This window comes from Meles meles, chromosome 9 (genome assembly GCF_922984935.1).
Source record: "Meles meles chromosome 9, mMelMel3.1 paternal haplotype, whole genome shotgun sequence".
In the NCBI taxonomy this organism is placed as follows: Eukaryota; Metazoa; Chordata; class Mammalia; order Carnivora; family Mustelidae; genus Meles; species Meles meles.
The window spans coordinates 82,136,226-82,163,215 of record NC_060074.1 but is presented as its reverse complement, the minus strand read 5'-3'; the positions used below and the strand labels follow the sequence as shown (position 1 = coordinate 82,163,215).

The following is a 26,990-nucleotide window of genomic DNA, read 5'->3' as shown; positions in this document are numbered from 1 at the left end:
TTATTTGCATAATTTAAAATTTATTATTAGCAACTTCACAGGGGCATGCAGGGTAAGTGAAGGGAAGAAAGACAGTAAAACTTAAAAAGCCAAAATCTGAAAACAACTTCACTGCTAATCAATGTAAATTAAGACAAAATGTTACCAAATTTTTAATGCAATCCAATGAAAGAAATAAAATTTTGAAAAATGTTTTTAATGAGTGTAATAACTCAAAAACAAAATCAGGAAAAATATTTTTTTCATTAGCTCTTCTGAAATAAAATTTTCCCAGCTTCCAATCATTCTACCCTGCGTTTGTCAGAAGTTCTCTGATTTTTCTGTGTAACCAAGGAACATAAAGAACAGTGTCCTCCAAAGTAGGGTACTCATGGTAATTTTAGTAGTAAATAGGGTCAAGATTTTTCTTCATTTAATACTTATTTTGACATGTATGAGAAAGATACTGGGTTTTTCGATCTTATTTTCAAACATTTTTAAGTAAAACATGAATTGCTTTAAAGAAAAAAAAAAAAACAAACTTTAGGGATGCCCGGGTGGCTTAAGTCAGTTAAGCATACAACCCTTGATCTCAGCTCAGGTCTTGATATCAGGGTCATGAGTATAAGCCCCACGTTATGCTCCACGCAGGGCATGGAGGTTACTTAAAAAAGAAAAAAAAAAAAAGCTTAAAAAAATTATAAATACAGGTAGAATGAAACTATAGCAAAAATCATATAATGTAGCAAAAAACAGCATACAAATAAAGGAGACTTGAGAAACACTGGGCTAGAGAAGAATTCAGACATTAAACTTACCAAAAAAATTAGTTTTCTTTAGAAACTAGTAAGGGAACAAGTAGAAAAACAAGTACATTATACTAGTAATAGGTTATTTATAATATAGATTTAATGTATATAATATTTTTCATACAACCATTTGCAGATATTAATCTGGAAAAGATCATATCTTTTGAAAATTAAAATGTTCATGGGCTTGTTTAAAAGTATATATAAATCAGTTCTGTGATCTTATTAGCTTTTTCTTTTTGAATATATTGATTGAGCATGCATCATTTATTTAAAATGAAGTTCATACTAGTTTGTACCATATTTCTAGAGACTTCTACATATCTCCTTTGAAACAATATTTCCATAGTTCAATCTATGAAAAGAGAGTATACTCACAGAAACTGTTTAAGCAATATTTTAGCTTATTTTCAACTGTTTTCACAATGACTACACAAATAATCACAATAATAACTATTACGAAACTAATGCCCTTACCATGAAACTTTGAGATCTGTCCCAGGCAGTGCGCAGGTTTTATTATCTTGATTTAAAATGCTAGGGTATACTTCCAGGCCAGCATTGACAGTTATAACTGGTCTGGCCCTGGTTTAAAAAAAAAAAAAGAAAAGAAAAAGAAAGTTATTTGAAATGTTATACTAACCCAAGCATCTTAGGTTTACATTCACAGTATATGTAAGTGCAATGTTTACTAAAGCACTGTTTATAATAGCAAAAAGAATAAAACAACCTAAACACAGAACAACAAACTATTCCAGTTTGCCAGGGACAGTGCTGATTTTAGCACTGAAAGTCCGATGACCTGATAAATCCTTTAGTTCCAGGCAAAGAGGGACAACTGGCCAACCTATCTGAACGGAGTCCACCACAGCAGAATGGTTAAAACGTCATGGAGCATGTATCTAATGCAACGCAATATAGTAGAGGAAATGAGCGACATAAATCCATCTGTGTGGATATGAGATGATTTCTAAGATATATCCAAGATCCAGTTTTTAAATAAGAGAGAGAAAAAAACCCACGATGTACAAAAGATGCATGCAAACACACACACACAGACACACACCCACAATTTTTTAATGCACGGAATATTTCTGGGAGGGTATACTTATAAACTAGTAACTGATATGAGATACAGTATGTTTTTTTGTCTATACCCTTTCTGTACTATGTGAGCTTTTACTACATGCATTATTAATTCTTTGATAACAATTTTAAAACCTAAAATGATAAAATAAATAGTTTTCCAAAGTTCAGATGCACAGACTTAAACCCTGCATTAAAATCGGGTAGGCTCATGTCAGAGTGCCAGTCTCAACCATGATAAATCCTGGAATCTACATGAATACACAGGTGGCGCCAAGTTAGCCAACATAAATTCCATTACGTAGAATTAATGTTCATTATCCTGGCATATATAAACACATCCCATGGAAGTGTAAACACCTTAATCTACTTGGGATGCCACATGGTAGCCTGAAGCATGGGGAATTGATTAAATATAGAGAATAACCAGGAACACGGATGAAGCTGAGAAATATAGGTTATATGGATTTATAGGTATTGCTCTAATAATAAAAACACTGATTTGGGGAGTCATTACATACTGCCCTTGTGGTCACAGAATGCTGTAGCATAAACATCAAGTTAATTTCTTGCCTCTTTAGAAGAAAATGTAAGCTCATATAAATTTTAAAGAGATTTAAAATGCAGGAGAATATTCTTTAATACAATTTAAAGAATAAAGAGGGAAAAATCTGAATGTTTTCCTAAATTAAAGAATCTACACCTTTCTCTACTTTGGGATTTCCTTATATAAATGCTACTTGCCTGCAACAATACGATTAAAAAGAACAAACAAACTTTATCATTACTTGAAGAAAATTAAACTGAAAATCAAACACTGGACTTAACTATAAAACTGTCAAATAATTGAGAATATTCCTATATTACAGGATATGGAAAATGCTCACCTGTATAATACAGCTCTATCTACACCAAAAGCTCCTACAATTAAGTCTTAAAAGAGAGTAGAAAAACATGTAAATAACAATATTGTTTTTCTTATTCACATACCGTTCTATAAAACTTTCAGTGCATACAATAAAGATTTACACACAGTTTCAAAACTAGTCTTCATTAAGTGGTTGTCAGATAATATCTAAAAGGTGAAAACATATCAAAACTCTAAATAGGATATTATCAAATGGCAAACACTCATCATAAAATTAATCTTTCATCGGGGTAGATGAGTGTCTATTTAATGGATACTTCTACAATAAGGAAATGCACATCACCCAAATACATATACCTCTCATAGGAAAAAGTTTTATATGTGCCTGTGGATTTTACAATTTCACTATAAAATTCATTATAAATATAAAATTTCATTATAAATTTTTTCACTGTTAAAACCAAAAAAGCGTATTACATATATGTAGAATACTTAGAATAGTAGCAGGTAGCATTCGAATTAACAAGAATAAAACGCATTAATTTCTAAATGCAGTTAGTAACAACAGGTTCACGATCACAAAAAAATGAAGAGCCTTATCTCATAGTATATCCAAGGTAAACCTGGGGAAACCCTTTCTAAGCAAAAAAATACATGAGAAACCATAAAGATCAGTAGATTGGATTACATAAAAATTAAGAACTTTTTAATGCACACAACCCAAATGTGGCAAACTGAAAAATAAATACATGCTAAGGAGTTAGAGTCTTCAATATTGAAAGCACTGCCACAAATTAAAAAAAAAAAAAAAAAGAAAAAAAAATCTCAATAAAAACGAAGCAAAAAAAAATAAAAAGAAATTCATGAAAGCAAATATATACAAAATAAATAAAAATGCATACCCTCCCTAATAATTAAAAATGATAAGGCAGAACAAAGTAACATTTTCCACCTATCACATAGTTTAAAGTTATTTTAAAAGAAAAAACAGGTGACCCTCAGTGTAGGCACAAATGTGGAAAAATGATCACTCACTCTGGTAAGTGCTTAAAAAAGTTGTAAAACCTTCTTTTGGAGGGAGTGGGATTTTATTTGACAGTATGTTTCAACAGACTTTAGAAAGTGCCTATCTTTGACACAGCAATTCTAGAATTTTGTCCTAAGGAAGTAATGTCCTGGAATTACATGCAAGGATATAAATGCCCAAACATAAATTTAAATAAGATATGATGCTGACATTTGACAGAATGGGAAACACAATTCATGTTTAGAAGAGTAATTAATAATACAGGGAAACATTCCTGGTTTTAAGTGAATAAAATATGCTATTAACAGTGCCTGAGGCATACTTCCATTTTGTTAAAAAACTGTATGAACGCATTGGAAAAAATGACTAAAAGATATGCTTTCCTGTATTTTCTAAAAGTTCTACAATAAATATATTGCATTAATAACCAAAAAATTTCCTGAAATAACACTAACAGGTAAAAATCAACTTCTATCCTACTTCTAAAAGCATGTCAACACACCTGTATATTGGGCACATAGGAACTGTTTCAACAATAAAGGTAACCAATTTTTCTGCATTATTATTTCTTTTAAAGAATGGACCCACTATGATCCAGATCCATTAAAATACCCAAAGTATGTAAGAGCTAGAAAAAGGCCTCCCTTCCTGCTCAGGTTTAAACCAATAGGCAAATCTCAGGCGAATCACTTTTTTCAGTCTCTTTTCTTATCCATAAAATGGTATAATAAAGAGATGAGCTAGGTTATATTCCTCACCAGCCTTACTGGGAGAATTAAATGAGATAATGTATTTTTTTAAAATCAATGATTAGTCAAGTCATAAAAATGCTAGACCGTTAAAAACAAACTAAAAAGACATTTTAAAAGTCAGAATGAACATTCAGCTTTTGTTTCTAGCTTCTACAACATTTTTCTCTGACACTTCATTACAGACTTCAGGACAACAACAAAAGATGAAACTTAAGAGTATGTATTTTATTGGAAGCTTCCAGGATGTAGAGCTGTCTATGCTTCATACCCTCTGCAGTGATGAGAACAGAGCTTTCAGTCTAACAGGGGTACAAATGATACTTGAAGTATGTAATGGAAAGGACTCATAACATAAATCAAGAGAGCAGTAACTAAAACTATTTCTATTAGGACTGAAAAACCTAAGAAACTCTATGTATTTCTAGGAAAGCACCTGGATATCCATTTCTGTCTATATCTGTGGCTCCTTTCATGGAATAGCCAAAGCTTGGTGGCATGCTCCGGGCAGCCCACTTCCCCTCAAGGATTTGAGATGGTGCCGCAGTCAAGCCTGTTAATCTTCCATTGAAAATATACACGATTCCTTTTTTATCTTCACCCCCATATGGTGCAGCAATTGCAATATCTGTAGGGGAAAAAAGAGGGGAGGGGGGATTTGGAAAGAAGGAAAAAGAAGGAGACGGGGAAGAAGGAGAAGGAAAGAAGATGGAGAGGGAGGGCAAGGACAGAGAGAAGTCTCAGTACTTATTATTTACATGGTGAAGATCTTAATACAGATGGCTTCTGCATTCCAAACATAGCACCACTTGCTTTTAGGTAAGACCTACATGAGTACCTGTTTTGCTGACTGAAAGAAATCTGAAGAGGATTCGCTTTTACAAAGAAAAGCCAAAATAGCCTTCAGCGTTTGTTTTGCAATGAACCCTTCTGGAGGCTGTGCGCACCCTGAGTAGCAACAGCGGCACCCCTAAGCTCTTTCCGGAGAAGTTACATCCAGCATCTCAGCATTAAACCACTATAGCATGGAACTGTGTGAACATCTGTACTCTATCTCAACTTTTTTTTCCCTCCATTAGCAAGATGTGTCCTAAGGTATCACGAAAGCCTGAGAGAGGTTACTTTTCGGGTTGGGGAAATTTTCTGGCTCTGGAGAAGTTTCCATATAAATTAATGATAGTTGCTTCTTCACTTTACACCACTTCTGTTTATTAAAGTTTTTTTTTTAAGATTTTTATTTATGTATTTGAGAGAGAGAGCACACATGAACAAGGCAGAGGGACAGAGAGAAGGTGAAGCAAACTTTTGCTGAGCAGGGAGCCATATCAGCACTCGATCCCATGACCCTGGGATCATAACCTGAGCTGAAGACAGACACTTAACCAACTGAGCAACCCACGCGCCCCTCTGCTTATAAAAGTTCTCGTAGGAAGGCTCTACACTTCTGGACAGTGGGGAGAAACCTATATTCACACAACCCATGTATCCCAATAAATACAGAGTCAAAGCTCCATAGCATATTATTCAAAAGCAACAATCTAATTTAAGGAGATTCAAGCAAAACTGTGTGGAAATGACACTAACTTGGAGTCAGATATTCTGGGTCTGACCTTGGATAAATCACTTAACTTTTCTGGACCTCAAAATACCTCTTCCTTAAAAATGGAAAGAAGGGGACACGGCAAAATGTTCATCTAAGGTTCATTCCAGCTCTCAAATTCTACTTAATTTAGATGTACATGGATTTTGTTTTTTGAAGAAGAAACAGTCTGGCTTGGAAATTTGGAAGTTATGATTTCATTTCAATCTTGCTCAACTTGTATTAAGATAACACAAACAAATTAGAAGCTCGAAATTCTTACTAAAAACAAAACAAAACAACGCTAAGCAAATGGTCACTATGACCATTTCTAAGTCTGAGATGTATTATAAATATGTCCACTTCCCTGTCTCTGCTGGTACCATCCTAGACAAGTCACTCTCACCCTTTCCCTGGATCCCTAAAGTAACCTACTGGCTCCCGCTTCTGTTCTTGACCCTAAAAGCCACTCTCCTCAAAGCTGCCAAAGGTTAGTATCATGTCAGCTTCCTTCTGAAAATCCTTCGATTATTTCCCAAAGCATTTAAACACTACCTAATTTGTCTACTTGTTCTACCACTGCTCCCCATCTCCCCACGCCCCAGCTCTATCCCTCCCTCACCCTTCCTATCAATCCTGGCCTTCTCCTCTGTTCCTTAAACATGCCAAGCTAGTTCCCATCTTCAGATTTATACTTGCTTCTTCCTCTGCCTTAACAGCTCTTGCTCCAGGGCTCTTCAAGCTTTGCTCCTTTTGTTTATCCAAATCACAGATGAAATGTCATCTTATCAGAAAGGTTTTTTTCCCTGACAACGAACCCATGCACTCTCCCCTCTCGCTCACACTGTCTAGGCACTATCACACTCACCTGCTTTTTTGTTGTTGTTTATTTTAACCCTTAGCCTTTATCATTGTCTGAATTCCCCCACTACGTGTTTATTCTATGGTTTCCCCACAAAACATAGCTTTCATAAGAGCAAGGATGTGTCCATCTTGCCTGTGACAGCCATTCCAAACTGCCTTAGTTACATCTCAATATACACAAACTGCTGTCAGCCTCCTGGATGCTGCGTCCTCTGACACACCAAAGACTCCCTGATCTCTCATCTTTTATGGAAGACCATTACGCCCAAGAACATCTCAAATGTTGTGATGACTGCATTCTAATGTTTACTTGTTTACATAAAAGTTGCCCCCTAGTGATGCTAAATGCCTTAAGGGCATGAATGAGCTCTGATTTATCCTCTCATTTTTAGCCCTTAGAACAGTGCATGGCCTACAGTAAACACCAACTAAGAATTCTTTTTTTTTTTTAGTAGTATTTAAATTATGGAAGACTCTTTTCACCTTTCTTAAGTTTCAAAGGGAAGCATAACTTCTAACTTGACATATGATTAAGAATGTATTCATCAAAATACAAGTTCCCAAAAGAGAACTCCAGTGTTGAGAAATCATTTAATAAAAATTACCTTTAACTCTTCTAAGGTTCTCATTATTTCATACATTCTAATCATCTTCTCTCTTGGCTGGCATCTGTTCAGTCTGGAAAGCCCTTCTTTTTTACTCAACTGATTTCTTCCTTTGATCATTTCAGTTTTTATTTTGTGTTTTTTCCCTCTTTCTAGAGGGGTACTGACAAAAACTGCACATTATTATAGAACACAACTTTACTGTTTTGTTTTCAGTATCCCTCTTGATGATACCGAGGGTTTTCTAGGGGGTGTCAGCAGAAAGAGAGGAACAGAAGATGAATGGCATAACAAAGGGTTAATATCCTCAGGTTTAAACAAAGAAAAGATCCAGGTCATAATTAATAGCTCATTTTATGTATATGAACTATACAGACATGCAATCTGTAAGTATATATAAATGGTTACATAAGCACAGCTCATATCATTCATAATCTACTACTTGGGACAATAAGACTCCAGGAGAAACTTGGAAAGAACAAAATCATTCTCTACGGTATCCATCTCTAGAAGTAAAATCTGTTTGTTAAATCTTTGTAAAACTTCAGTACTTTTTATCTGTTGTTTATCATTGTTATATTCACAGAAAACATTTTGATAAAAGTACAGAAAGCAGAATGAGATGTTGGCCAGATCATGATACTGAGGAAACTTTCTTTAAAGTGGCTGAAATACCCTTAAGACACGTGACAGCAAACATGCCTACGATCTCCCAGAGAACCCAGAGACGAAGGTCCTGCTATAGCAAAGAACTCATTACATTTATTCAAGATAGAACCTCAAATCTGGCCCTGTGTTTTCTCGGTAGTTTTATTATCAATAAGTGATAGCTTCATCTGTTCTATGCTGTTCTTTTCAAGTTCTATTTTAAACTTTACATCAGAGTTCCATTTGATTTATGTCCTCTTGGTAGTAAAGATCTTTAGGACTCTATTTTAGGAATCAAGATGTCTCCGTGGGTAGTTCTCACTAACACTGAAAACATCTAGGGTTAATCTCAGAAGTGACACTTCCAAACTATCGGAGAGGCAGGAGTGGAGTGGTCTTGAAGTCTAGAAAATGTTTTCTTTTCCACTACTACTTGGAAGACACGAGTCAACTGTATTTTTGAATTTTTCTCTTTCAATTATAGCTTTCTTTAAATTTTAAGGGACATATTCCTAAATATTACCGATTATTCATAAAACCAACCACTCAACTCTATTCGGTGATCTCCAGAGTTTTGTAATGTGTTTATTTTTTTACAAGTTTTGATAATTTGTAATTTAGCTTTTATTCTAAAATAAAATCCAACTTTGATTTTTAAAGATACCTACGATATTAATTACAATATTAAATAGGAATATCATAAAACAATGAGCTTATATTCTTTACTTGCCCCCACGAGGGGAGTTAAAACCACTTTCAGAATTTCTTAGACAGCCACAACAAAGTTATGGCTTTAAAAATATGAATGTCCAGGATGCCTGGGTGGCTCAGTCGGTTAAGCATCTGACTTTGGCTGAGGTCATGATCCCGGGTTCCTGGGATCAAGCCCCATGTCGGGCTCTCTGCTTGGCGAGGAGCCTGCTTCCCTCCTTTCTCTCTCTCTACCTGCCTCTCTGCCTACTTGTGATCTCTGTCTGTCAAATGAATGAATAAAATCTTTAAAAAAAAAAAATGTATGAATGTCCATTCAAACCTTTGAGAGATTCAATTATAGTAAAAACAGCCTTGACAATGTACCTGCGTGCATTTTTTACATTCGTATCCAAATGGGACAGTAGAGGGCGCTGCTGTAAGCAGGACAGAGAAAATCCCCACCTTATACTGGGCTCCCTGAGAAGGCAGATTTCCTTTCAGAAATTAACTACTGCAAAATTCTAACTTGAGGCTATATGAATAATAACTCATGAGAATCCTTTTTTTAAAAATTTTCTCTGATTTTTAACAAAAAAGAGCAACTGTTGTTTAACCTAGTGTGTCACTGTCAATCAAACGCTTCTTTCTAGGAAGATTTGCTGGTATGAACTTCAATTGATGAGGGTAGACACAAAATTAGGAACCCACCATTGCTGAACTTTGATCTTACCATTGAAGCCATCCTGGTCCAGATCTCCCAAAGGTGCTATGGCACTGCCGAACCTTGCAAAGACCTCAAACCCATTCAGCTTTGTTGTCTGGAAGTCTCCTGAGGCTCTTTGCAGAGACACGGACACCTGCCCCACCTCTTGGAGTTTGCCATCAGAACCACGATCCATGAACAGAGGTGCTCCAATAAACACATCTGCATAACTAGAAGAACAAAATCTTCGTCACCAAAGCAAGATCAAATTCCATCTATTAACAATATTTTTTCTTATAAAACCCATTTTCCCTCTTTCTGTATCTCTAATAACCAAACTGAAGTATAGAACCATTTCAAATTCAAACCTTCCTTGAACTCCTATAAGGAACCATGAGTAATTCATAAAAATTACTTTATTCCTTCATATCATAAATGCTACTGAAAGTAATTATGAACAACACAGAGGTTTTCTCATATTCATGATAAGGTTGCTTCAAACTGTTTCCTTAAATAGAAAGATTAGCAGGAAGGGGACAAAGAAACAGAAGAAAAAATGTTTAGTTTTAGTAAAGCACTCATAAACATGAGAGGAAAACTGTTCCTGGAAACATCTTTTTAAACTTACTCATCACCATTAATGTCAGTGGCAGCAACAGAAAATCCAAAATATGCAGCCATCTGGATAACAAAAAGAAAATGAAATGTTTACATTTCCTCCAACTAGTTTGGACAGTTAATATCTGGGTTATTTTTTTTTCTCTGCACATAGTGTGTCAATCTTAATTTCTTTAGTTTATACTACCAACACAATCAGGTAATGAGGCTTTTTTATGTTTCTAGATTTATGGGCAAAACATATCCCATGTATATTATTTCAGTGTCTTCAACACATCCTACTTAAGTCCAAGTATAATAAATGCTCCTTCCCAGGGCTAATATCCTATCTCCCTTCCTCTCCACTACCCAACAGGTGCCAGATACAGACACACTATCAGAAAGCCATACAGTCACAGACAGAAGTTTTAAATGAGCCCAAGAAGTTATCAGTGGGAGTTTATACAGTAAAGATAATAGAGAATAATTATTAATAGATCATAATTGGTTCTTCCTACGTGAAATCACTGCTACTCTCAAGAAATCACTGGTTAGAGATACTGGAATGGCTTTGTTCTTGTCTCACATCTCAACTGATGACTTGCCAGTGGATTTGCTTCTGAATTACACACAGTACAAATGTTTTTGATTTATTACAGGATTATGCATAGAGTGAAGGAATGTCCTTTCCCCCACTACAGGAGACTGGGACCATCACAGACAGAACAGCCTGGTTGGAAATAAATGTGAAAAGAAAAGTTCTAGAGATAGCCCAACATGCAAAGCAAAACTACAAGAGATGACAGTTTAAAGATGAGCTAAAGTGAGGAATGAGTCAACAAACCAAAAGAAGTAAAGTTAGCAAAGCTTCCAAAATTTGATTAATGGAGCTATCAGGAGGGAATGATACAGGAGATTCCTACATTATCTATTTTGGGTTGATTCAGTGCAACTGAAGACAATGAAAGGGGCAGTCTGCATTCAATTACAAGATAAGAGCATGTGTATAAAGTATATTGTATCTGCAGTGCACTTTAACAGAATATTACTTTTGGGTCCTAGTCTTGCAGGGTGCTCTGCTTGAAAGTGTAAAGAAACCAGAGCATTTACTGAGACAGTATTATCCTAAGCACCAGGACTGAAAGGTTTTCATTTGATTATTACTACAACCCCATAAGGAAGTTACGAGTATCCCCCTTTTTACAAATGATCCACCAGATTTACAGTCGCATATACCTTGTCCAGTGCAATAAGACTGAGAATTTAGAGCCTAATTCTGTCCTAAAGCAAAGCCTGATTTTCCCCCTACCACAAAACAGCTCAGGAGGAATAAAGAAAGCATTGTGGACTGTGTACAACATGATCCAGAGACACACATGGGCATCCAACAGGAGAAACTGCTGGAGGTCAAGAAGTCACGGCCACACAAAAGGATAACCACCCTTGTCCCAACTCTAACAGCCGTCAGCTGCAGCCCACTCTGTGCTGTGTGCCAACCCTGACTGCCATACATGAGGTTTCTGGAGATCATGAGTCTACTTCCTTATTCTCTCAATCCTCTCACACAGACCAACAATCTCTACTGAACAAGAAGTGGGCCTGAATCCCATCTGGATCTGCAAACTGGGAGATACATATTTTTCCTGTACCTACTAATTTTCCCTTTGTCATTCCTAACTTGTCATTTAATTCTCCGAGATATACAATCAAAATGTTATAAGATGCCCATACCTGCAGAAAATGTCTAGTACCTTACCGTACTTTATAAATATTTTTAATTCAATTAATTAACATATAATGTATTATTAGTTCCAGAGGTAGAGGTCAGTGATTCATCAGTCTTATATAATTAAAAGTACTACTTTTTAACTGAAGAATTTTTTTTTAAGATTTTATTTATTTATTTGACAGAGAGAGAGGGATCACAAGTAGGCAGAGGCAGGCAGAGAGAGGGGGAAGCAGGCTCCCTGCTCAGCAGGACTCAATGTGGGGCTCGATCCCAGGACCCTGAGATCATGACCTGAGCCAAAAGTAGAGGCTTAACCCACTGAGCCACCCAGGTGCCCTTAATTGAAGAATGTTTTATTTCATGTACTACATATGAAGTTTACTTATAATATCTATAATGTACACGTCTGTGCCAGGCTTTGTTTTGCATCAAATAAAATTAAAAGGCACAGATCACTTCTTAAGGGAGAATCTGATGACATCAGCAAAGAAAAAGGAAGTTTTTCTGGTTTTGTGTATACAGCATGTATGCATGCAATTTCTGTATTTCCTTAAAAAACAAGCCATAATGTGCAATTACAAAAGGCTCTGCTTATACAAATTACTTTGGTTAAAGGTGAATTATTTAAAGCCTACTTTATATTTACAATACTGAATATTAAACCAATATTTATTATATAGTCAATGTAAAACATTATGATGTTATGGAGAAAAATTTCACATTAGGAATGCTGATGTTAAAATGTTAAATGAACAAAACATTTTAAAAGCATACCTGCTCACCAGTAAAATTGTATAAGGAGGACATGTTTTTCCCATCATAAATATAAACCTGTGGAGGAAAAACAAAAGCATATGAAATATAGTAAAATATAAGATAACCCAGAGTTTTTTTTTAGATTCCTTTTAATTTTCCTACCATTCCCAAAGTCCTCGCTGCTCTTGGAACACCTGAAACAAAGTCTGAAAAGAAAAACATGATTACTCACTTTCAAGACCAATACTGAAAACTGCAGGAGGAAATGGATATATCAGAAAACTTTAAGTTCTGTTTTATTATTTCAGTAGAAAACAAATTTTAAAATCTTAAAAACTGGCACTCCAGAATAAATGACCATAGTATTTTTTAACTACAAAAATCAAATCTTTACAAAATACAGAAAGATTCTTAAGAACCCTCAAATAAATGCATGTGTGAATGGCTAAGATAAAGTGGCCTAAGAACAAAAGAAGGCTGTATCTACAATAATGACAAATAATACTGAACAAAGTGAAATAGGGTAGAGGTGGCAGTGACTCGGGAATATGGTCAAAACCAGGCAGTCTCTGATTCCTAAACTGAGCTCAGAAGGAAGATGGATGGACAGAGGATGGGGTAACAATCTTACAGACAGAACCCAGAAAGTTACAAATTACATCTACAGAAAGAAGAAACTAAGCCCTTCCAAGAGGACTCAAACTACTGAAAGTAAGAAGGAAGAAGGTGAAGATAAACTACAATGTTAGGGGCTGGAAAGGAGCAGGTGGGAAAGACACAGGGGCCCCCAGAAACCTGCTGGCTCAACGTTCAGCAGCTGCTAGAGAAAGTTTAATATAAACCAAGCTCAAGTCGCGTACTAACATCTCCCTCATTTCTCTTGTTACATTATATAGCAATGTTTTCAAACTCTTTAACTGCTGAGGTTTTTCAATGGCACCTGTTTTTCAATGGCTCCTGTTTCAGATGCTTAGTCTATGTCTTTAGAAAAGAATTAAATATAGCTTAAGTGCATCATACCATCTATGCCATCGCCATTAAAATCTCCGACAGCCACAGAATAACCTAAAGGAGGAACAAAATGAGAAACACCATCAGGGCACACACAGTTACCTACAGCATACTTGCTGAGTAGGCTTTCCTTGAAAATATTTTCAAGTAGAACAGACTCCTGAACAAGCAGTTTAACGTGCACAGACCTACTTAGACACGGGTTTTTTTTTCAATAAATATATACAGTACTGTAAATGTATGTTCTTTTCCTTATGGTTTTCTTAACATTTTCCTTTTTTCTAGCTTACTTTACTGTAGGAATATGCAATATTCCTACAATGTTAATTGACTGTGTTATTGCTAAGGCTTGCAGTCAACAACATTAGGTTTTGGAGGAATCAAAAGTTACACACAGATTTGTGACTGCACAGGGGTTGACGCACCTAAGCCCTGCATTGGTCAAGGGTGAAAATAATTCCCTTAGTAATGTAATATTTTGGTCTCTAGGGGTAAAAGATTCATATGTGTATGGTAAGTGAATCTAAAGGAAATAGCTAAACATTCAAATAGTATAGCCCTATTAGAAAAAGAAGACTTACCAATTTTACAAAGGAATCTGTTAAGAACAGTAAATTTCTTACAGATATGGAGAAGAGATAGAAGATTAAGATTGCCAGAGGCAGGAGGTAACAGATGGGCAAAACGCATAAAGGTGGTCAAAAGGTACAAATACCCGCTTATAAATAAGTCATGAGATGTAATGAGAACATGGTGACTTAATTAATAATACCGCATTGTATATTGGAAGTTGTAACAGAGTAGAATTTAAAAGTTCTCATTACAAGAAAAAAAAATTCGTAACTGTGTGTGGTGATAAATGTTAACTAGACTGACTGTGATTATTTCACAATATATAAAAATACCAACTCATTATGTTGTATACCTAAGAGTAATATAATATTACAAGTCAATTATATCTCAATTTTTTTAAAATGGTAAATCTGTAATTCATCTTAAAGAAGAAACAAATAATAGATTTCCTCAATCAGCAAAGTACAGCTTCCGTCATATGTACTTGGTTTAATAAGAGACGTTTAAAGGGAGGTAACAAAACTTAGTAAGTCTTAAAAACCACAGTTTAACATCACAAATAATACAGTAAACAGAAGCCTAGGAGTCAGACTGTCTGGGTTTGAATCTTAGAACAGCAATTTATTAAATGAGTGACTTTGGGCAAGTTATTTTGCCTCTGTGCCTTAGTTTCTTTACCTACAAAATGGGAATAATAGCACTATGCTTTTATAGATTTGTTGTAAAGATTAAGTCAATTAATACAGATGAAGCATTTAGAACAATGCCTTGAATATGCAAGCACACTTTAAAACTTATTTATTATTATTGGGGTGCCTGGGTGGCTCAGTTGGTTGAGCAGCTGACTCTGGGTTTTGGCTCAAGTCATGATCTCAACGTATTCATACTGAGCCCCAAGTTAAGCTCTGTGCTGGGCTTGGAGCCTGTTTAAGACTCTCTCTCTTTATTTCTGCCTTGACCCACTCCCCATTCATGCACTCTTTCTCTCAAAAAAATAAAATAAAGTAAAAAATAAAAATAAATAAGTTATCTATTATTATTCATCATTGTATAAATAACCACTCTTAAATTTCAACTACTGAAATACAACCTAAGTACTCAATAACAATCTGAAACTGTTATGTTCCTGTTCTTTATATTTGAAAAAAAAAAAAATCTTAATCTATTTCAACATAAAAGATTTTCCAGCTTACAGTAGCATATGTGAATACAGGAAAAGGAACACTGCAACTCCAGAAAATGAATCCATATTTTAGTTTACTCACCCAAATAACTGTCATCAAAAATAGCTTGAGCAGTCCGAGTTGCTAACTGGTTATTATATTTGATGCTGTAAACTTTGGGATCATATTTAGATACGATTTCTGCCACCTGATCTGAAATGAGCTGACCTGAAAAATATATATAAAATAAGTTCCTAATGGGAATTTATGATCCAGATGATAGAAGGCACCTGCACACATAGCATTAGAGATGAGTATTTCTAATTCTTAGCCTTAAATAACTTTCCATAATACTAGATCTGAAATCTAGTATTTCTAAAGTCACAATTACTTCTATTCAAGATAGTTCTTAAAATTAGCCACTGCTAGTAAACAAAAATTATGAATATAGGATTTGTCTTAATTCACAAAGAAAATTGATGTTAAAGAACTGGAATAATAAAATCAAGGGCTGTTTCCCAAACAAATATTAGAATTTAAAAATCCATTTAAGGGACGCCTGGGTGGCTCAGTTGGTTGGACGACTGCCTTCAGCTCAGGTCATGATCCCGGAGTCCTGGAATCAAGTCCCGTATCGGGCTCCCAGCTCCACAGGGAGTCTGCTTCTCTCTCTGACCTTCTCCTCGCTCATGCTCTCTCTCACTGTCTCTCTCTCAAATAAATAAATAAAATCTTTTAAAAAAAATAAAAAATAAAAATCCATTTAAATAATTACTTTTTCTTTTACAGTAAGAATAATTGGTTCAACTGGTTTTTTTTCCTCCCCCCACAAATTATCTGGATACCTTTAAGAAGCCTGAATGGGTAAGTTCACTTTTCTTCATAACCTTAAGTTACCAGGTCAACAAGAAATCTAGAGCACTACACAAAAATCAGATTGTTCCCTACCCTAAGAAAGGTTGGCTAATTTATCAAATGTCATCTCCATACATGAAGTAAATAATCTCTTCATTTCTGTTGTTTTGGAAAAAAATTCATAGTTAATGTTTATCAGTCTGTTCCAATCTGTCCAGTCACAAAAGTTGAGTAGTCTATAGGGTAAGAACACTTCCTGTTTGAGTCACTACTTTATGCTCTGTGCCTAAACAGTACCTAGCACATGGCAAGAACTCAATAACTATTCCTTGAATCCAAGAACACATCTGGGGTGCCTGGGTGGCTCAGTGGGTCAAGCCTCTGCTTTTGTCTCAAGTCATGATCTCAGAGTCCTGGGATTGAGCCCTGCGTCGGGCTCTCTGCTCAGTGGGGAGCCTGATTCCCTCTCTCTGCCTGCTGCTCTGCCTACTTGTGATCTCTCTTTCTCTCTCTCTCTGTCAAATAAATAAATAAGTAAAATCTTTAAAAAAAAAACAAAACACAGGAAAATGCTATTATCTCTTTTGAATAAAACACTGTAATTTTGTCTATTTGTACACAGGTAATTCTGAGATCTATGGAAAATTCATTCTGACATACTTATTAATTCAGAGTAAAACCTGCTGATTTTAAACTTATTAGAACAAAATATTCTCTGTCCAGCCCCTGAATCTTTCAATGACATATCCTAGACCATTTATAATAAAATACCAATCAACACAGTGTCAATTATCTGTATCAGTCCTAATTTTTAAATAGGAATAAATAGGCACTGTATAATACTCAAAGGTATTACAAGAACAAGTCATCTAGTTCCATCCGTTAAGTGTTCACCTTCGGCTCAGGTCAAGATCCCAAAGTCCTAGGATCAAATCCTGCCTCCCTGCCTCAGCCTCCTTGCCTTGGGCTCCCTGCTTCTCCCTCTCCCTCTGCCATTTCCCCTGTTTGTGCTCTCTCTCTCTCACTCTTTCAAATAAATAAATAAAATTAAAAAAAAAACACAAAAAACTAGTCACAAAAACATGTTCACAGTGTGTCTCCTAAAAAGGCAGTGGTAACAAGTGGTCCTGACTGAGAATCACAGAATCATCGTTGGTTCCCAGGCATTCCCAGCAGACACCTCCCTCCCCTCCACTGAATGACATAATTAGCACTGAAGAAAAAAAAAATCCATGTTTTTCATCTTACTAGAAAGCACTAATATCTCCTATTTTAATCTCCTATGCAATTAAACTATTTTCATTTTCATTTTTAAACTGTAAAACCCAAAACAGTTTTCCTACATCATTTCATTTTCCAATAGGTGTATAAATTCACTGAAATTCAAATTTTTCTGCTTCAGTGAGTATGTTGATCCATCTTTCCCTGATTTTTCTCTTCATTTTCTCCTTTGCCATCAAACTTTTCAACTTTTTACTTATTTTTTTATTTTTACTTATTCCCATTTCTCATCCCTTATTTTCTTTCTTTACTATTTTTCTTCAGTAAATCTCTTCCTTTAGTTTCCTTTTCTATGAAGCAAAAGCAAGCATGGATTTTCCTACAAAAAAGCAAGTCAGGAAACCATAGTGTCAAATACAGAAGTAAAATTCGGAAGAAAGTATTTGCACATTAATGTAGTCACAGATTTCTTCCAAATACTGGTAATGTTTAAATATCAGAATGCCAAAAAACAAAAATTCTGACCTTGTAAACAGCACTTCTTAGCAGAAAGCAAACATGTGAATATATGAACTAAATAAATATCTGTGTGTACCTAATGATAAATGAAACTAGTAAAGCAAGTAAGCAAATTTAGTTACCTGTTTTGAAATTGTCAACAAATAATGATGTGTTATGCATCTGTCCAAATGGCAATTTTACTAGGCCTCTCAAAATGACTGAAGCAAGTGTTTTATATTTATACTGATGCCAGTTTAATTACTCTTTTGAAACTTAATAAGATCCACTATTTCAAAAACTCCCCACACACAAAGAAATCACTCTTGATGTCAGTAATTAATGAGAAAATAACCACTTAAATATTCTAATGAGCAAATTCAAAATACTTTAAAACCATGAGCTTTCAGAATGCCAAAATTTGCCCGTCACAGATCAGTTCCGCACTTCCTAATGCTTACATCATAGCCTCTGGAGTACAGAGATGAAGAAGCATAAGCCACAAACAACAAAAATAAATTGTTTTAAATTACTTTATAGATTTGCTTTATTATTTACTTTAAAAACATTGTTTATTTTCTCCTAGGAATATATATAAATATATTACAATATGCCATATATTTTATTTTCTATATATCATACTATATATAGGATACTACGGTCCTTTTTAAAAAAATACTGTATAACAGATAGTGATTATACATTTAAATTGTATTTTTCAATTTCTTCCTTTAAAATAATTTGAAAAATCTCAGGCATATAAGCCAAGAAAGTATTTATAATCATTGCTGAGTAATTTAAAAAAATATTAACCTACCTTGCCAATAAAAGCTACCAGGACCACCAAGAAGTACTCTATCAGCCTAGATTAAATCAAACAACAAAAAGACACATATTTAAAAACAGGCAGTTTGAAAACTGAAAGCAATGTAATACACATAAGAGCTATATATGCATACACATCTAACATTTAATATATATAAAAGCTATATACATATATATACATATAACAAAATCATAAATCTCAAACTCCTCTAACTCATTCTCAGTAAATTTTCATTGCCCCTTTGCTAAAATACATTAAAATACAATACAAATCAAAAAATAGTTATAATGATTCAATATCTGAAAATACACAAATACACACATGGATTCTATAGATCTGGCTGCTTCCTATACTTGTTATGAAGTACTACTGCAAAACATTTCTGAGTTACAATAAAGACAAAAAGTCACTGATTCTGTCTATTACATTTGTGACTACACAAATAATTAAAAATTCTTTGGCTAGGGGCACCTGGGTGGTTCAGTGGGTTAAGGCCTCTGCCTTCGGCTCAGGTCATGATCCCAGGGTCCTGGGATGGAGTTCCGCATTGGGCTCTCTGCTTGGCAGGGAGCCTGCTTCTCCGTCTCTCTCTGCCTGCCTCTCTGCCTACTTGTGATCTCTGTCTGTGAAATAAATAAAATCTTTAAAAAACAAAACAAAACAAAACAAAACAAAAACAAAAACAAAAAACCCTCTGCCTTCGGCTCAGGTCATGATCCCAGGGTCCTAGGATTGAGCCCCGCATCAGGCTCTCTGCTCAGCAGGGAGCCTGCTTCCCTTGCTTTCTCTGCCTGCCTCTCTGCTATCTGTGATCTCTGTCCAACAAATAAATAAAAATCTTTAAAAAAAAATTCTTTGGCTAAGGAAAAATTATTTTTCATCCTGCAGATCTACACAGAAATGAAGTTGGAAGGTAAATTTTTCAGGGTATATTAATATATACAAATTACACTTGACTAGCATTTCATGTATCTATAACAAACTGTAAGTATTTCAAGGAAACTGTGTTTACTGTTTGAGCATATTTTGATATTTCTTCCAACTGGAGAGAAAACAGTTTTCCCCTCCAAATATACATATAGTCCTAAGATTTCAACAGACAATTTCCTGCCCTGGCTATGAAAAAGATACTTCTAAATTGTCTACTTCAAAAAGATACTTTTCAGGGGTGCCTGGGTGGCTCAATGGGTTAAGCCTCTGCCTTTGGCTCAGGTCATGATCTCAGGGTCCTGGGATTGAGCCCCACATTGGGCTCCCTGCTTAGTGGGGAGCCTGCTTCCTCCTCTCTCTCTGCCTGCCTCTCTGCCTATTTGAGATCTCTCTCTATCAAATAAATAAAAAAAAAATCTTTAAAAAAAAAAAAAAGAGATACTTTTCAGAAATGGGTTGAAGAAAGCAAACAGTTAATTTAGCAACGAATATTCATGGTATGAGACTATTTCTGGGGTTACAGTTGCATGGGCATAGGTATAGAAAACATGGACTTTTTTTTGAATCAACGTCTATTTGAAAATATTTCATCAAAGTTTAAAGCTAGTATTTATTAATATACTTCTTGTTTTGCTTCCTCAAATTTTGAATTTTTAGTAATTACAAGTATATTTTGAATTATGAATCTCAAACTGAGTGATTTAAATCAATTAGGTAGTAAAGAAAGTTAACTATAATTATAGTCCTAGTCTAGAAAAAAAAATTTTTAGTAAAGATAAAATACAAATTTCAAAATATAAGAAAAAGCTTTATTAATTTTCTGAATTACATAATTAGGTAGTTTCTATTGTTTTAATAAATTTAAGGCATTTTCTAAGAAAGCCATATTGAGCTTTCTAAGGATGCTCTACTTTAAATCAATATACTTAAGATTTCTCTAGGTGTAATTAATATTCTCAATCTGATATTCAAAATTTTCATATATCCCAGCCCCCCCAAAAAAACCCCCACATACACAAAAGAAAGTGATAGAAAGAAAAATACTCCAGAAGATTTTCCTTTGAAAACATACACTGAACTGTTATTTTAGGAAAACAGATAAAAACTATCAACTCTGGAGAGCATACTAGCTTAGTGAAAAATACATAGAGCCACACATATGAGATTTTTTACAGTAATTAAGTTGTCCAACTTTACTTGGTGCCTATAGGCACATAATAGATGGTAAACATGCATATTTCTCAGATTTTATGCAACAAAACTACAATTTTGTAACAGAGCTCCTACTGACAAGATTTTGTGAAAACCCAATTTCAGTCAAACAGGAAAAACTTTAATATTATATAAATTTATCTAACTGGAAATTTTAATATTGTCATAATAGTTATCTGCATTCCTGAGGAGATTTTCTACTGTCCTCCATTCCCATTCTGATGTCTATTTCAAATAAGCAACATCTGTTAGGGAGAGAATAATATAAGGCAAAGAATATCAAAATACATAGGTCATTTTTATTAGCTATTTTCATAAATCTTGTAATAGTTATAGAGAAGCTGAAGTATTAAGCAATTAATTTTTAACAATGGTTTAGATAATGAGATAGATCTGAATCTCATTTAGTCTTAAAGTAAGAACTTACTTTGGTAAAATCAATGCTGAATCCTCCTTGACAAAATCCCTGTCCATCAGCATCAATATTTTCTAAAATAAAAAGATTAGAAATATACACAAACCCAAAAACAAATAACATAAAACAAAACATGAGAGAAATCTCTATCACTATAACCATAAGACAATGTACCATGAATTGGGAATGTTCATTCACTCAAGCACTTAATGAGCTATTATCACATTCTGAAAAAGTTAGTATCCATTTTTATCAGCACCATTTTCTCAGAAATGGCAAGAGAGATCAAAGTACCTGGAACAGTCACCAGGAAACAGAAACATCACCTAAAATGGGAGATTTAAAACTTATTTTTAACTACAACCTACAGCAAGATTATATATCATAACCCATAAAACCCAATATTTACATGTTATATGTGTATATTCTAGATACATCAATAAGACAAAATTTCACAAAACGGTATCAATATTCCCATGTACAATATATTCTGACATTTTCTATTTTATCTCATTCCATTTTTTAAAAAATTACTGGCTATGAACCACTGTTTTGAATTCATAAAACAAAGATGAGTTGTGTTCTATGAGTTAAAAACTCCAATCCTAAATTCCTATTATTACCCTACAGTGGCTAGCCTATGGTCTTCACAAATCTATTGTGAATACTGGTAAAGAGAATACATACATTCCTAATACATACTCACCACACATACATTTTGTAGCCAACAACAATAAAAAAAACTATTAAAACCGTAGCTTGGAATATGGGGAGAAAGCCAGGCCCTAACTTAATGTACAGTAAAGAACAAAATATGAAACTATCTTCACAACCTATTTAGAACTGCAGTCCAATGAACAAGAACACCTTTAAACATGACACTTTCAATTATTTTCCAGAAGATAACAGACTCACTAGTTAAGACTCTTTTGTAGTTACCTTTTATCTGGTAGTTTTCACAAAAGGGTACCATTTCTGGACAATTAGCCAATTCATTCAAATTAACTCTAATCATAAGTAATACTGTACCTAGAATACAGGTTAGGATGAACCTGAAGACTCTCCCTTGTTTTATTTTGAGGATAACAAGGAACAATGAAAACACTACTCTTTCATTATCAAGGAATTCTTCTAGTCAATGTTACAATACGTAAATCATTATGCTATATAGTATTTACTAAATTTCCCACCCAAACACAGAAACCAAAAATATCTATTTTCAGTACAACTGAAAGGACAACTTCCAAAAATTTTTGTCAAATATTCCCATCAAAAATTTTGAATACATTTTAAAAACCTGGGAACTGCCCCATGATTATACACTTAATAACTAAATTTAGATTTGTTTTAGAAAATAGCCTCAAGAGTGTAATGCTACCCCAATGTAAATTTTTCTAACCAAGAGGGAATGGGAAAATGTGGGCTGGGGTTTCCAGTATCTAGTGAATCATACTAAGGAATCCTGCTCTGACCTCAAGTCAGCCATTTATTTCCTTTATTCAAGTTGTATTCAGGGGAACTATTTCAGGCCATTTATAAAGACATCCCTTTTTGATTATCATACTGTATATTTATCTGCCTTATTTGGTTTCCCAGAATGTCCAGCTAGAAAACATGATCATCCTTTAAATTTTCTTAACAGGTACGTATTAAACTGAGTGTTTAAGGCAATGTAAAGAATTTTATGCTAACCACAAGCTATTTCAGTGAAGGCTTTTGTTTTCATTCTGACAGATGAATAATATTTCTCCCATTCGTCAAGCCTGACAGCATGATAAATAATATTATTGATTATGATAGTAAGAGCAGCTAATGTTTATTAAGCCCATTCCCCAAGCCACATACTGTACTAAATAAAGTATTTTCCAAGGCATTATCTTTTAAAATCTTATGCAATTCTATGAGAGATACTATTATTATTCACAATTTATAGATAAGGGAATGAAGGCTTACAGAAATTAAGTAACTTGACCAGAGTCAGCCAGCTAGTTAGTAAATGAGAGAGCAGGGATCTGAGCCCAGTGTGTCCACACCATTAACCTGCACTATCTCAAATCAACAATGTACTTAGAATTTCCTGAGTAACAATCAAGGGGAAAGAAAAGGCAACTAGCTTTCAAAACAGAAAAATCTACGTACAAATAATGTCATCAGAAAGCGGAAGGAACAAAGGACACAGCCTGACCATGGAATTGAAAGTATTTAAGTTACAGGATTTGTGGCTCTGGAACTTTTAGAGAGACACCTGGCCTATTGTGTAAAGCCATTAGGCCATAGATAGTTAAGAAAAGCCAAAAGCAAACATACTTAGAAATAAAGAAATTTTTTACAGACAGAGAAGTTTCATGCCCAGGGTGTCCACACAAGTCATGCTAAAAACAAAAGCAAACAAAAAGCCCCACAAACTACCAAAACAAGGCAAGTTATCAACTAACAATGCAGCCGTTCAAACTTGGCATGTAAAATCAGTCATTGGCTACATAATTTAATGAAGCATCAAGAAAATACAAAATACAAAAACTGTACCTCTAAAGTCTGTTATCCAAATCGGTGTTTTAACAAGGGTGAAACAAAGGCCCAGAGTGATTAAGTAAATCACGCATAGCTACAGGAGGCTTTTTTGACAAAAGGTGAGAATATAACCCAGGTTCTCAGATTCCCTCTCCTGAGCATTTTTTTTTCCCCTGCGGTCATGTTGCCCCTTGTAATCTGGACCCGTAGGTAGCTTCATATCGCAAAGGTTACACCAAAAAGCATGCATGTACAATGATCAGGGGAAACTGAAAGCCAGATTTATCAGGAAGAAGGGCATTCACTTTGATTTTTGAAGTCATTCTTTTGTTTTTTCTAAGATTTGAGGTATTATTATTTGATCAGGGATCAACAAACTTTTTCTGTAAAGGACCAGATACTATTTTAGACTTAGGGGCTATATGGTCACTGTTGCAACCACTCAGCTTTCCCTTTATGCACAGCATGTAAACAAATTGGGGTAGGGGTGTGTATTCCAATAAAGTTTTATTTACAAAAAGAGGCTCACAAGCCAGTTTCGTGACCCAATTTGGATGTTAAATACTTCAGAAAATAAGGTTTAAAACAATTTTACAATTTCTGTGCTGATATGTAAAATTTCTGTGTCTAAACCAAATGAACAGAAGCATTATGTAACAGAAACATCATGCAAATACTGCCTTCATCCTTTAAATACATGCTGAGAAAAAAACTGGTCATCACTGAAGAGGCAAAATGACAGAAACTATTAGCCTAACCCAGCAGTATATACCCAAAGCACCATCATTAGAATGCTCGTTTTCAGATGGGTACTGAGTACTCTTCCACATCCAGAAAAATCCAAACCTGTATTTGTAAAAGCAAGATGTACTTCTCATGGATAAGGTATGGTTAACACTGAGGCAAGTGAAACGGAAAATATTTCCCATTGTTAGTATTACTAGGTAAGGAGTACTCTCATTTGGAGTAAGACCTGGGTTCAAATCCTCATTAGGCCGCTCACTACTACAAGATCTGGGAAAAAATTACTTGCAATCATCTGAGTCTCGGTTCCCACAACTACCATGTGTGAATAAGGGTGATTTTTATATGTCAGTCCATCATATAAGTGGTAAGTTACAAACCCGGCATGCAAGAGTGAGCTCATTCCTCATAGCTATAAGATTATCTTTTCACAACAAGAACATCTTTGCAATGCAGCAAAACACAAATTTAGTTCTCGCATGTTCCACATACCACAAAGTCAGGAGTACTGTGACCAAGACAGCAACATAAAGGTGATGATACAGATGGCATCAAGCACTGAGTGTAGGGCCACCAACCTCCTCTGGTCTGTATGCTTTCTGGCCTAGCCTCATAAGTAATGCAGTTCTGGAGGTGTCATTCTTTTATGTGTACCTCTCACTTACAACAAATAGGGTAAAGCTGGTGGATTAAGAAGTTAATTGTTAATAATTTGCAATTTCCTGGAGGTTCAAGTGCTTAGAATTTTGACTTTGGCCTGGTGTCCTAAATCCCCTAACATGGAAAAAAAAGAATTTTAGCAGTAACAATCTTACATGTTACAATCATACTTCTATTACTAATTCCCTCTACCAAACTATCTGGTGACCAACGGAACAAAGTATCAGTCTAAGGTCGCTCAGTAGGCTAAGCATCTGGCTTCAGCTCAGGTCTCAATCTCAGGGTCCTGAGATCAAGCCCCACATCCGGCTCTATAGCTTAGTGGGGAGTCTGCTTCTCCCTCTGCCTCTCTCCCCTGCTTGTGCTCTTTCTCTCTCTTTTTGTCTCTAATAAATAAATAAAATCTTTAAAAAAAAAAAGAACTGGAATCTCCTTTGGAAAAGCATTATCAAAACTACAAGTGCTCAAAATCACTTTTAATTGCAATATGAATTTCATCTGAAATTTCAAATAATATTAGACAACAAAGTGAGATCTTTCCGACCATTAAAAGAGGAGTAAGCTTGATAAAAGATTAACAGAGAAACTCTGATTTAAAAGAAGGAAATTCAGGAACGCTTGGCTGATTCAGTCGGTAGAGCGTACGACTACTGATCTTGGTGTTGTGAGTTTGAGCCCCAGGTTGGGTGTAAAGATTATTTAAAAGAAAATCTCTCAAAAAAAAATTTTTATTAAAAAAAAAATTAAAGGAGGAAAACTCCAACTCAGGAGTCCTGAGCTCAATGCTTCACCTTCCTATATAAACTCTGGCTCTTTTTAAAGACTTTTTTTTTTTTTACATTTAACACCATTATTAATATAAAACTCTAGTTCTTAAACTTTGGTATCTCTGAAATTGCCTTGTGGAGTTTTCCTAAAAAGGAAGGTACCCAGGCCTGACAGAGATCTACTGCATCAGAATCTTTTATATAAGAGTCCCACACCTATGTTAGAGAAGCTCAGTGGAGCATCTTTTGACTCACACACCATAAGTCTACAGTTTTTAATACACACACACACACACACACATAACAAAGTAGCCTTCCCAACCCTCTTTTAAAAGCTGGTACAACTTCCTACACATACTTGATCTACATGGGGCATACTCCACAGTCTTTGTTCCATCCTGAAGAAAACATGTTCCAACAGGCTCTCTCTCCTGTTTCATTTCAGTCCTCCAGTGGTAGAGCGGGGCACAGGCCTAAAATCAAAGGGATAGTCCACAGCATAAAAATTCCCTGAAAAACTGAGTGTTTCAGACAATCTGTATTACTCTAGAATGCAAAAACACTTTCTAAGCATTAATAAAAATTAATGAAACCTGTCTTATACCAAGAATTCTTTATTACAACAGTGGATACAGATTTTAAAAGTACTTTCCTCACATACTCTTTTTCAAAATAGTTAGCAAAACTATTTCATATAGCATTTTTCTTGATGTTATGCACTAGGCTGATGGTCACAGATCAAATTAATGTTTTCACTAAATAACATTCTCATGCATGTAGAATATACCCTGAAATTATAAAGAAAATAATTTGTTATTATGAAAAAATAGGGATGCCTGGGTGGGTCAGTCGTTAAATATCTGCCTTTGGCTCAGGTCACGATCTCAGGGTCCTGGGATCAAGTCCCACATT

At 34.9% G+C, this 26,990-nt stretch overlaps 1 protein-coding gene across 1 annotated transcript in view; it reads right to left on the bottom strand.

Moving 5' to 3' along the window:
• ITGAV (integrin subunit alpha V) overlaps positions 1-26,990 on the bottom strand; it is a 102,148-nt gene that overhangs the window by 31,428 nt on the left and 43,730 nt on the right. Inside the window, exons 4-15 of the mRNA XM_046018569.1 lie at positions 26,437-26,551; positions 21,409-21,470; positions 18,831-18,876; positions 15,542-15,667; positions 13,713-13,757; positions 12,855-12,898; positions 12,711-12,767; positions 10,239-10,291; positions 9,638-9,840; positions 4,955-5,146; positions 2,762-2,807; positions 1,266-1,373 (exon numbers count right to left, since the gene is read on the bottom strand). Of these exons, the coding sequence (XP_045874525.1) occupies positions 1,266-1,373; positions 2,762-2,807; positions 4,955-5,146; positions 9,638-9,840; positions 10,239-10,291; positions 12,711-12,767; positions 12,855-12,898; positions 13,713-13,757; positions 15,542-15,667; positions 18,831-18,876; positions 21,409-21,470; positions 26,437-26,551 (1,097 nt within the window). The remainder of the gene's footprint in view (positions 1-1,265; positions 1,374-2,761; positions 2,808-4,954; positions 5,147-9,637; positions 9,841-10,238; positions 10,292-12,710; positions 12,768-12,854; positions 12,899-13,712; positions 13,758-15,541; positions 15,668-18,830; positions 18,877-21,408; positions 21,471-26,436; positions 26,552-26,990) is intronic.